At 44.1% G+C, this 12,774-nt stretch overlaps 1 protein-coding gene across 3 annotated transcripts in view; it reads right to left on the reverse strand.

Annotated features, from left to right (window-relative positions):
• Positions 1-12,774, reverse strand: part of FBXW2 (F-box and WD repeat domain containing 2) — a 60,622-nt gene that overhangs the window by 29,404 nt on the left and 18,444 nt on the right. For 2 of the 3 annotated variants that reach the window (XM_003995804.5, XM_045042748.1), the window contains 3 exons: positions 10,655-10,741; positions 9,644-9,813; positions 2,653-3,328 (listed from right to left, as the gene is read on the reverse strand). In XM_003995804.5, the coding sequence (XP_003995853.1) occupies positions 3,040-3,328; positions 9,644-9,813; positions 10,655-10,741 (546 nt within the window). In that variant the 3' untranslated portion in view covers positions 2,653-3,039. Of the gene's footprint in view, positions 1-2,652; positions 3,329-9,643; positions 9,814-10,654; positions 10,742-12,774 lie in introns of those variants that run through there. The other variant, XM_045042747.1, reaches the window with a different exon arrangement.

The raw sequence follows: 12,774 nt of genomic DNA on the forward strand, positions 1-12,774 counted from the left end.
TAAAAAGCTATCCAAACGTGTGCACCTTCCCGAGGAACTTTTCAAAGTCTAGCCCCACCCCTGAAAAGAAGGCTTCCTTCCTATTCCTCTGACAGGTCTGAAGGTCAGCCTGGTATCAGTTTTGCCGAATTTGACTTCTTACTTCAAACAACGGGGCCGGAGGAAATGACTTTGCTTTGGAATGTTAGAACTTCCCGCTCCCTCAGCTCTCCTGGACCCCCAGCCCCGCCCTTATGGAGCTGAGAGGTGAGGAGCCCCTCCCTCCCACCACACATCTTCACTCAAGAAATCCAACGCTCATCAAGAAAGGATGGAGTCGATGTGCTCAGGACTTGCGAATTTTTCAGAAATGAGCATGTTCACAAAAGAGGAGAAGGCAGCTGCCTCCCCTCCGAGCTAAGGGAGCGCAAGTCAGGGCGCGGGGAAGACAACCTTGTAAGGCAATGAAAGGGGACTAAGAAACTACAGCTTTAGCTACCTCCTCCCCACCCTCTGATGCTCCAGTTTGCTTTATTCTTTCAAAGGACGCGTTAGCTCTTCATTTTCACAAAAGCCGGCCATTGTATGGCTAAATCCGGCATCTCTAAAGCACTGAAATAACCCGCTCAGGTGGAACGAAGGCCTTTGGTGAGGAGGAATCTAAGTGAGGACTCCAACCACTGCCTCAAGTACTGCTGTCCCAACCAGCTGCGCCACGCTACCTGATGGGAACTTCGGTGTCCACTGAAAATTGAAATGGGACGTGCCGTAAAAGTGCCAGGTCGGTCATTCAAAAAAAAAAAAAAAAATTCCCACAAATGACTATAATTCCTGCTGGATATATCTGGGAGTGAGGTGGGCGTAGGGATGGCCATCAGATCTGCAATCTCAGTTATTTGTTCGTTGGAGGAAGAGGAAAAAGTCATTTGCCCTCATCACCGCCCAAAGTCTCCTGAGGCTCCTGTGAAATCGGTTCCGGCCGCAATTCTGGTTCCGGTTCTTGGAAGACAGAGCGGAGCCCACGCACAGAACCCATGGCCTTTGGGGATGGAGAACACATTACTCTTTTACCTCATCCCCTTACAGTCTCAACAAGAATATTAACTAAACCTGTCCTTGAAGCCAAACACGAATTCTCTAGAATATTAACTTTACAAAGGCCTTCAGAGGTCACCGTCGGGCTCTGTGCTACTGCGGAATGTGGGAGGGCTGGGTCCCCACCAGGGCTGGCATCATTCTCAGCTCTGCCGGGAGCCTTTCTCCCACCTGTAAAAAGGACAGGCTTTCATATTTGCGTCAGCAAGAACAAATAACATATTCCCAGGTGGAGGCTGCAAATGGGGTTCCAGTTCGTATGTTCACCTTCAAACTACTTTCCTGTTGGCCCGCGGGTGAAACGCGCCCCCTCACTTTCCTGTAACACAATGGGAAACAGCTGAGTTGTCCTGAAGCTCGCTCCCTCTACTTTGTCCCTAATGTTGTGACGATGATGTCAAAACACTCCCGATGCGGATCACAGAATTACCTAACTTTACAGGAATGACAGGGTAGAGGATGCAAACTGGTAGCCCATAGACATGCTTGGTTTAGCTCATTGTATTTTACACTATCTACAATTAGTTGTCAACATTTCAAAAATCAGGAGGTTCCAAATGAAAATCTGGATTTCTACTCCCTCTTAAAAAAATCGTGAAGACCCACCACCACTGAGAGCTGAGTGACTGCCCCATCAAATACGCTTTCCGTGATTCAGCACAACCCTAACGCCTTTCAGCCATTTATGTTATCTGCATGGCTGCCCTGGGCATCTGAGTTTGTAAACCCTAATCTAGGCCCAGGGATAAAAAGTTAACCAGCCTGAAGCCACGTGCCAAGTTAGAGGCAAAGGAGGAAGAACAAGGTAGGTTCAGGTACCTTTCCTTCGAAGACAGCCCGCTGTCTTTTTAAAGAACCAAGATTCTCCTCAGCATTTCATCCAGTTGCTAACATCCAATCTGCTAACATCCAAATGCTAACATTCTAGGGAATCTGTTATATTTTCTACATTTCCCCTGGGTCCATCTGACTCCCTTATAGATAATAACTCTGTACCAATGATTTCATTTAACTATTATCTTCAACCCAAAAGAAACCATGAATCAGACAAAACTAAAATACCAACTTTTGCCCACACTTCAGTAGATGCAGGACCAAAACCTCAGAAATCCCTTAGCTTAACACCTGGCTATACAGACAGGGAAAATGGGGCCCAGGGAAGTGATATAGTGAGGTCGCAGGGTTCCTAGGTAACAGGGCCAGTCTTCGACCTTCCAGCTCAGTGCCCTTTCTACTGTACCAGTCACCTGTGTGCACTCACCCAGGCGGCAGGGGACCGATGGCCAGCTTGCTCCACACGGAAACGAAAACCATAGACCTCCCTTACATCCCAGACCTGGCCAACCCTGACTCTGCCAAGTACTAGGGTTTAGAATGTGTTGTGAACAATTTATAGAACTTGATACGCCCTGGAAGACAGACCTTCTTTAGAACTGGTATGTGGTGGAGAGTTTATGAATGTCACAGGACTCGGTGGTCTTTGTAACACTGGCTATTATAAAAGCTAAGCCCCACGTGAGAGAAGTTGCTGGAACAACATCATAGCACCTTTGCTTCAACTTCAAAAGAAAAAAAGGCGATGGTAAAAAGCTTTAATAATAGACTGAATGTGTTTTTATAGGCAACCAATTAGCAGATTAATGAGCCATTTAACTTTCTTTACTTAAAACCAATATTCAAGAAAGATGAACCCAAAATGCATCCTCTTCTATTGACCAACATAACTAAGTACAAATGAAGTCAATGGCGTACCCCCACTAGCATGCTGTGCTGTATGTCAATAAAACAAGCCCTCCCCCGCCCCGAGCCCTGGCCCCCTGGCAAACATGGATAAATGATTGTGCACTGCGCGATGATACCATTAGGTGAGAACTTTGGTTCATGCAGTCGGCTGCCACAGAGGTTGCACTGAAAACCCGCAGCCCCGGCACCCAAAGTCAAGTCAGCGGTGGTAAGCTCGTGGCGTCAGCCGTGCTCCTTCCACAACACCAGGTGAATACTGTGGTCAGGCATGCTGGTGGCAAAGACCAAGCCCGTGTCATTGTGCCCATCCAGTCCATTGAGCCAGGATGCTTCGCCCGCCAGGAAGCTTGAGCCTCTCTTTGATTTCCTGTACTCTGGCAGAGGCCAGCGGCTAATCAGGCTCTCTGTCCGCAAGTCCATGATATACAGGTAGCGGTTGTCAAACAGCAGGGCAAAGATATCTCCAAAGCCAAGCAAGGCCAAGTTTGCTATCTCAGGAGTCTTGATGACCCTACAAAGACGAGAGTTAGGAAACATGAACCAGAAGGCAACTTTACTTCTGTTTCTGCCACTGTAATCTTTTCTGGAGACATTAAAAACCAATACAAAATTCAAGAAAATTTAGAGAGTTAAATGAAAGTTTTCAATAAAATGGAAAAGACAAAAAGCTGAGCTTACTTAAAAAGGGGGAAGAGGAAGAACCCTGACATGATAACAGCGGCACGTAAGGGAAAAGGCAGTGTCTGATGCGTATCTCTGAAGGCGCAAGATGCCCACCCAGGCTGGAAAGGATCTTACAGAGTATCTCACTTAGGTGAAAACTGAAGTCCCGCTGGGGTCCATACTGTGGCTAAGGATTACCAGGGAGAACTAGAATGCGAGACTCAACTCGTACCACTAGGTAAAAAGATGGATTCATCGAACCCTAGAACACTGGCCTGTGGGAGCCTCCTGATGCCTGGAACAAAGACTGGAAACCAGGTGGCTCCAGTGCTACTCTACTCGGCAGGTAGCCAACTCTAAAACCAGCAGAGGCTAGAAGAACCAAGGTGTTCCTAAATAATCCAGAAACACTAACGACAGATGCATCAGAAATTGTTAGGGAAGACTGGGGGTGTGGAGAGGGTACCCCTCACCTTCCCCAAACACTGACGACAAAGGCACAGAACGGGAGAGGCCCAGCCAAACAGCAACAGAAACGCACAAAAAAACATAGTCTCTGTCGTCTGCACACTTAGTGAGGCGCCAAGACTGACAAGGAAAGCGGACGTCCTCTTTGGAGGCACCAGGAAGAGAGCTGTGAGAGAAGGATGCGCAAACCCTGCTCTGGAACAGTGTGGGGGGGGGGCCCCTGTGAAAGGCCGGGTTGACCCGCATTTTAACAAGGACACTGCCAACTAGCGTGTGCCCGAGAGCTCACCCAGAACAGGCAGGGCCTGGTAACTGGGACAAAGAAAGAACACAAGGGAGATCAGCTGACAGGGGGAGAAAAAGAGCTGGCAGGGACAGGGAAACTATACACGATCACCGCCCACACGTACGAAGTGAAGGACGTGTGAGGCCAGACGTCATGACCTCTAGAAGAGAGAACTAGGGTCTGAGCAGATTTCAGCGGACACTGGAAAGGGAGGGGACTGAGTAGTGACGACGACCTATTCCCCACACTCAACCTGTCCAAAACTGAAGTGTGGGCCAACCCTGTTTCTCTTCCTTATTTCCTTCCTTGCTCTTTCACCCAGTTGCTCAGGTAACAAACCATGACAACCGCCGAACTCTCCACCTTACTCAAGCAACAAATTCAATACCAAGATCAACTGATTTTACCCCTTTAAGTTTCTACTTTATTCGCTATTAGCGAAATTGCCGCGACTGATCCAAGATGTCATCCTTTGCTTGAGCTGCCAACAGTCTCAACTGGTCTTCCCACAGCTATTCTTTGCCCCTTTTAGTCAGCTAATCTCACTCTAAAATCTAATCCTATTAACACCTCTTTTAACTTTAAACCCTCTGATGGTTCTCTACTGCACTCATGTCTCCGGCACCAGGCTCCTTCAGTCTCAGGGCCTTTGAACAGCCAGGTCACTCGGTCTACAATGCTCCTTACTGCACACCATCCGCTGGCACTTAGTTAATGCAGACACTCATCCTTCAGGGCTCAGCTCAAACCTCTTCTTCAAAGAAGCTTTCCTTTACTGCTCAACTAGGTGGGGTCTCAAAGTACCCCATACTGTGTTGCCCTTAGCCCAGCCACTAAAACACCTAGTTATTTAATGTCAGTCTTCCCTCTTGCTGGTTAGTAATTTCTACAAGTTTGGTAAGTAGTTCTGCAGGTTCCCAGTACATATCCCAATGCCAAAAACATACGTAGGTGCTCAATAAATATCTGCTAACAAATAGAGCAGTGGTGCAATGAACATGGGTAAATAACAACTCCTACGAAAGAGATCCAAAGGAAACTGGGAAAACAGCAGAAAAGTCCAGTTAAGTCCCACGTCACCAATGCAAAGCAGGAAACAACCAGAAACTCAGGTAACCGGGTGGCTAGCAGATAGGACCCAAGCCTGGTGAAGATGAACAGACTCCAGCCACTGGAGCACAAATATGCTGCAGAGGGGAATGCAGGTCTCGACAGGCTCACAGCCCCTTTAACTTTGATTACTTTAGAACTGTAAACAGATATCCCTGCCGTGCCCTCTGGGCCCTGGAACCCAAATCACCCTGCTTGCGGTAGTGAGTTAACTTAGCTCAAGAGACGGCCTATCTCAGATTTCCTGAACACCATGCTGCCACGTGTGCTTTGCTTCTTTTCAGCTAGCTTTGAAGCAGAAGTGGCCCTGCCTGGTCTCAGCAACTGAGGCCACAGGACTTGCACTAAGATTTCAAAAGAGGCTGGTTTATTTGTGTTGCAGGGGGTGAGGAGGAGGCAAGACATAAAATGGCCCCCTTTCTTTTTTTAATTTTTTTAATTGTATTTTTTTTAAATTTATATCCCAATTAGTTAGCATATAGTGCAACAATGATTTCAGGAGTAGATTCCTTAGTGCCTCTTACCCATTTAGCCCATCCCCCCTCCCACAACCCCTCCAGCAACCCTCGCTTTGTTCTCCATATTTGAGTCACTTAATGCTCTGTCCCCCTCCATGTTTTTATGCTATTTTTGTTTCTCTTCCCTTACGTTCATCTGTTTTGTCTCTTAAAGTCCTCATATGAGTGAAGTCAAATGATTTTTGTCTTTCTCTGACTGACGAATTTCACTTCACATAATACCCTCCAGTTCCATCCACGTAGTTGCAAATGCCAAGATTTCATTCTTTTTGATGCCGAGTGATACTCCATTATACATATATACACACACACACACCACATCTTCTTTATCCATTCATCCGTCGATGGACATGTGGGCTCTTTCCATACTTTGGCTATTGTGGATAGTGCTGCTATAAACATGGGGGTGCATGTGTCCCTTCGAAACAGCACACCTGTATCCCGTGGATAAATAAAATGGCCCCCTTCCAAAGAAAAATCTAAGGGTGCCTGGGTGGCTCAGTTGGTTAAGTGTCTAACTCTTGATTTCAACTCAGGTCATGATCTCATGGTGCGTGGGATCAAGCCCCACGTCGTCTCTGTGCTGACAGCGCAGGGCCTGCTTGGGATTCTCCCTCTGTCCCTCTCTCTCCGCCCATACCATGCTTGTGGGTGTGTGCACGTGCTCTCTCAAAATAAACAAAAATAAAAAAATTTTAGAAAGAAAAATCTAAACTTAACACTTCCTAGCAGCAAACAAATGTGTAGGTTTACTGCTCAAAGCTAGTGTATCTGAATACCAAAAATTAACACAACTTTCTTCTGGAACTCTGGACTCTTTAACCCATTCTGAGTAAGAGAAATACATACATGAGAAAGGTAAATGTGGGATCAAAATAAAACCTTTAGAGATTCTAAGCATTCCACCTTACCTTTGCATCCCTCCTATCCAAATTTTGATTCAAAACAAAAACAATACTAAACCGTAATAAAGATCAGATTTTTCCCATGGTGACTACTTGGATTTTTGCAAAGTATCACATTCTTTCAAAAGTTCCTTCTCTCTGGCTTGCTGGTACCTGAAGCATATGCCTACTGGATGATGCCAGATGGATGGATAGACAGATGGACAGAAAGAAGGATGAACAGATGCAGGACTAGGGTGAATTAGGGGGATGTTGCACGAGGCCCCTACCTTCTCTTGGTTTCAGTTTCCCCATCTATGAAATGAAAAGCATAGACTAAAGTTTTCTAGGATCTATTCCAGTCTTTTTTTTCCTCAAAGCATAATTATCAATCATTTCTAGAAATGATTCTGACAGCTTGGAAAGCTAATCGGTTAGAAATATTAAGTCTGATTCCAGGAAGATATAAAAGGGGTTATTTATAACTGTCTGACCAGAGAGACCGGGCCTGACAAGGTCCTATTGGCTAGCATGACAGATCCCATACCAGTTGCCCTCAAACAGTCATGGAGAAAAACAATGACGAGAACATTCAATTTTCTGTACAACTCCAAGCCGGCATTTCCTGAACCATTCTGTGGAACACTAATTCTCTGAACCATTAGTAGGTGTTCCTCAAAAAAAGGGCTTTGTATACAATGAGACTGAGGTACAGGAGGTTAAACAAATGCAAACAGGCTTCTTTGTGTGGGGCCTCTCAGAGCTATTGGTAATAAAGATCTGCCAGGTCTCGTACTTGGTCCTCGTTACAGGAATTCCATTTAGTCTTCACTTTATAGGTCAGGAAGTTGAGGCACAGAAAGGTAGAACCTTACATAAAATCATCCAGCTCATAGGAGATGGCACCAGATTTTAAACGAAGGCTTATCACCAAAGTAAGTTCTCTTCATCACCATACGGCACTGGCTTCCATCAGCCTCCAGCATGCTTACAACTACCATCAATCTCCAAGAAGGGTCTAAAGCATGCAGTGTATCACAGAATTACTTTGTCCACGGACCTCTTCTCATTTCTTTGAAGAGAAATCCTACAAATTCTGTTTTTCTCTAAATACCTCCATCTTTCTACTAGTCAACAGAAGGTCACTTGATCCCTTAATGCAGAATTTCACTGACCAGGAAGTGGAATTTAAAATATCAGAACTAGACATGCAGACGGCCAATGGACACATGAGAAGATGCTCGACATCATTCATCTTCAGGAAAATGCAAATCAAAACCACAATAAGATATCACCTCACACCTGTCAGAAGGGCTAAAATCAAATACATAAGAAAAAACAAGTGTGGGCAAGGATGTGGAGAAAAACGGAATCCTTGTGCACCGTTGGTGGGAATGCAAACTAGTGCAGCTGCTGTGGAAAACAGTGTGGAGACTCCTCAAAAGGTTAAAAATAGAACTACCCTATGATCCAACAATTGCACTACTAGGTATTTACCCAAAGAATACAACAATACCAATTCAAAGGGAAACATGCACTCTTATGTTTACTGCAGTATTATTTACAATAGCCAGATTATGGAAGCAGCATAAGTATCCATCGATAAGATGAATGGATAAAGAAGATGTGATGTGTGTGTATGTATATACGTGAATGTTATTCAGCCACAAAAAAGAATCAAATCTTGGTACACCTGGGTGGCTCAGTCAGTCAATCGTCCTACTCATGATGGGCTCGGGTCATGATCTTACAGTCGTGAAATCTAAGCCCCATGTTGGGCCCCTGTGCTGAGTATGGAGACTACTTGGGATTCTCTCTCTCTTCTCTCTCTCTGCCCCACCCCTGATCACACACTCTCTCTCAAAATAAATAAACTTAAAAGTAAATAAATAAATAAAAGAAAAAAATCAAATCTTGCCATTTGCAGCTATATAGATGGAGCTATCGAGTAGAACGCTAAGTCAGAGAAAAACAAATATATGATTTCACTCACATGCGGAATTTAAGAAACAAAACAAATGAGCAAAGGAAAAAGAAAAGAGAGCAAGAGAGAGACAAACCAAGAAACAGACTCTTCAGTATTGAGAACAAACTGATGGTTACCAGAAGGGAGGTGAGTGAAGGGATGGATGGAAGGAATAGGTGACGGGGATTAAGGAGTGCACGTTTTGATGAGCCCTAGGTGTTGCATGGAATTGAAATACAGTAGTTTCAGGTGTACGATGTAGTAACACTGCATGGCAACTGTACTGGAATTAAAATAAGAAATTTAATTAAAAAATCGTTATTTGGGGCGCCTGGGTGGCGCAGTCGGTTGAGCGTCCGACTTCAGCCAGGTCACGATCTCGCGGTCCTTGAATTTGAGCCCCACGTCGGGCTCTGGGCTGATGGCTCGGAGCCTGGAGCCTGTTTCCGATTCTGTGTCTCCCTCTCTCTCTGCCCCTCCCCCGTTCATGCTCTGTCTCTCTCTGTCCCCAAAATAAATAAAAACGTTGAAAAAAAAAATTAAAAAAAAAAATCGTTATTTTACTAAATATACCTTATCTGTCTAAAACCTTAAACAAATATATTTAAAAAAATATTAGAACTAGAGATCTGAAAGTTCTTTTTATCCAAGCCTCTCGTTTTCCAGAAAAGCATGTTAAACTCTGAAAGGGGGAAGTAAGGGGAGGGATTAGAACCTAGATCTTTGAGGTTCTAGCATGAAACTCTAATTATTGCCTTTAATATTTTTATGTGTGTGATTTATAACTGATGTAGTAAACATTTCCCAAACACAAACTACTGACTGGTTTATCCAAATATTCAGTCTTGACTTTACTATTAAACCACAACAAACAAACAAACAAAAAGAAAAAGAAAAAAGAGAACAGACTGTCAAAGATAGGAAACATTACCTGAGAATATCATAACTGGCAAAGTCCCACTGGTAGAGACCCAGCGCTGAACTACAGACAATGTATTTGCCATCAAAATGAAGTCTTGGCTGCAGGCAGATACTCCTATCCTCAGAGACAGACAATGTCTTCAAGCACTTGCAGTTAATTTCTCTCCCAATCGGCCAAATCTACAGATAAAAGAATATTAGACAAGATGACAAATCACATCACCATAGACAAGCTTACCCTTACACAATGCGGCCTATGGTTGCTGAAGCCAGTATAAAGTGAAGTACATGAGAAAGGCCACAAGTTTTATAGTTGAGAGGCATGGGTCCTAGTTCTGATGCTGCATGTATGTACTGTGTGATCTTGGGTAAAATCCGTAACCTCTCTGAACCTCAGTTCCCACAATGAAGATGCCTACCACACAAAACAATTTAAAAACTGCAAAAAGAATGTATATAAGATCGCTCTGTAAACTTTTTGCAAATTGTTTTTATTATACAAGTAAATCTTCGTTTTCATAGTGTAGATCTAAGAACTGAAGTGGGTACAAGATGTGTGGTTTTTATTTTTTTAAGTTTACTTATTTTGAGAGAGAGAGAGCGAGCGAGCGAGCGAGCGAGCAAGCAAGCACACAAGCTGGGGAGAGGCAGAGAGAAGAGACAGAATCCCAAGCAGGCTCCGCCGCGCCCCACGAACCGCGAGATCATGACCTGAGCCGAGATCAAGACTCAGATGCTCAACCGACTAAGCCACCCGGGCGCCCTGAGATGTGTCTTAAGAAAACAGAATGTGAAGATAGATTTGTGTTTTCTTTTTTCTTTACTTGCAAATCAGGGTTAGAAACTGCATTGTACATAGAAATAACGAGCAATTCTCTTTCCAATGGGTTTAAGATGGCTTATACGAAGACATTCCTGCTTCCCTTAAAATATTCCCCCTGTGCTACACCATTTTAATTTCCTTGTATTTGCCAGTTTTTCTCTGATGAGGCAAATTAATGCAGGAAAAAAAAAACCTCACCTTGATCTCGTATTTGTCCGCACTTAAGAGTATGTAGTCTCCAGGGCTGTGCAAAAGAGACTTGACTTTACACTTCTGCAAAACCACCTAGAAATATAAACATCCGTGTTACAGAAATATCCTTTTAAAACTGTTTCTAGATTGCTTTTTTAAAAATTAAAATAGGAAAAAGAGCCCGAAATGAGATGGTACACTAGAACAGCTAAGCTGTAACTCTAGGACCAAGTTAGCCTCTAGTTAGTACAACCAGAGTCTCTATATTTTCAGCAGGATCTAAAATTGTCTAATGATGGCAGCATTTAATTTCAACTTTAATCTGGAAGCAAACATTTGGAATGGTTTTAAAAACTGTAAAATGTGACCTCACAGAAAGTGTGAGGAACAAGAAAGAAAACAGTCCGTAAACGTAGAAATAGTTACAAATAATCTGTATTCAGGAGCACAGGCGTGTGCATTGTAAGGGAAAACGCACTGGACCTGGGACCAGAATCTGCCATATACTGACTCTGCGACCTTGGACAAGACCGTCTAGCACCTCTGTTTCTCAATTTCCTCATCTTTAAAATAGGGGACGAGGCATGTATTAGATCTCACAATTGCAATGAAAATGAAATAAAACAATTAAATGATGATGATGATGATGATGAAATAAGAGCTAGCCATCCATTAGCACTGGGGATAATGTGTAGACATTTAGGTGCCAGTTATTTTTGTAATAAGTCAGCACAAAGTGAGGAGGTGGCCAGGCTCACTTGTTCTGAAGCCCGGGTTGCAGACTCAACTGAAACACAGACCTACTAACCGCACGCACCCTGCTTGGTTCCGTCCCGTGACCTCACTCAGAATTCATAGGAACATTTAACAGATACAAGTCAGGCCCCGAAGGGAGGGGCAGCTTGTCTAAAACATCACGGTCAGCATCCTGGCCCCAACTCCAGTGTTTTTACCACCACACCAAACTGTCTTATATAACTTTTCCACTGAAATATTCAATGTGCCCAATACAGAACTGTGGTAAAAGATACAGAACATACAATGTCCTATCTCAACCATTTTAAGAGTACAGTTCAGTGCTGTTACTGACCTTCTCACCAACTGCTCTCCTTCCAGCTCCACCTATTTCAGGTAAACACATTCACCCACCCGACCTGAAACCCACTGGACATCAGGTTCTTTCTTCTTTGTTCCCCAGGAGTCAGTACATTCAGTTGGCTTTACCTTAAAGACATATCCTTCGTGTGTGTTCTTCTCTTTCTGAGCAGCCACCTCGGTCCGGGCCACAGGTATCTTTTGCTTAGATTATCGCAAACCCCTAACTGGCCTCGATGTGTCCACTGTGCCCGACCCCAACCCACTGTTCACTCAGCGGCTGTTTTCTCCCTGCTCAGAACACCCAACTGCTTCTTGCTACGTGTAGGACATGCACAATCCTTAACACGGCCAAGGAAGGCACACACGATGGCCACCTCTCCCACACCACCCCCAGCATAGCTCCACTGGCCTTCAGGTCATCAAATGGTCCAGGTTCTCTCCCGCCCAGGGCCTGGGCATACTCTGTGCACACGGAAACACTCCCTACTCTGTACACAGCTACCTCCGATTTCTCCGTATTTTGTCCCTTCTCAAAAAGCTCTCCCCTGAAAGAGTTGAGATGCCTCCTAGCCTTCCTCACAGAACACTGCACTCTTTCCTTCATGGCACTTCACACAATTTGTAATTATGTATTTATTTGTGAAATTACTATTTAATAACTCTTTCTCCTACTGGGCTAACATCTATATCAAGCCTAGGTCTGCTTTGTTCACTCCTGTATCCTCCAGCCCTCACAGAAATGCCTGGTAAGCTCAGGAAAAGTGTTTCTGCATGACATTTTCATGATTAATATTGCGTTGGATCCTCACGGCCATCTTTTTTTGAAAATAAGTAAACACCACAATACTCTTTTAAGGACTTTATACATTTTTTCTTTGTCCCACTTCTTGCAATTATTTTTTTTACAAAAAAAATTGCTTTTCTGATTAAAAAATATGCTTATCTGAAAGGGAAAAAAGCACCCACAGTTCCTAAGTAATAACCACCTTCAACATTTCGGTGCATGAACATATTTATTCAGAAACTGG

Source organism: Felis catus, chromosome D4 (genome assembly GCF_018350175.1).
Source record: "Felis catus isolate Fca126 chromosome D4, F.catus_Fca126_mat1.0, whole genome shotgun sequence".
Classification (NCBI taxonomy): domain Eukaryota; kingdom Metazoa; phylum Chordata; class Mammalia; order Carnivora; family Felidae; genus Felis; species Felis catus.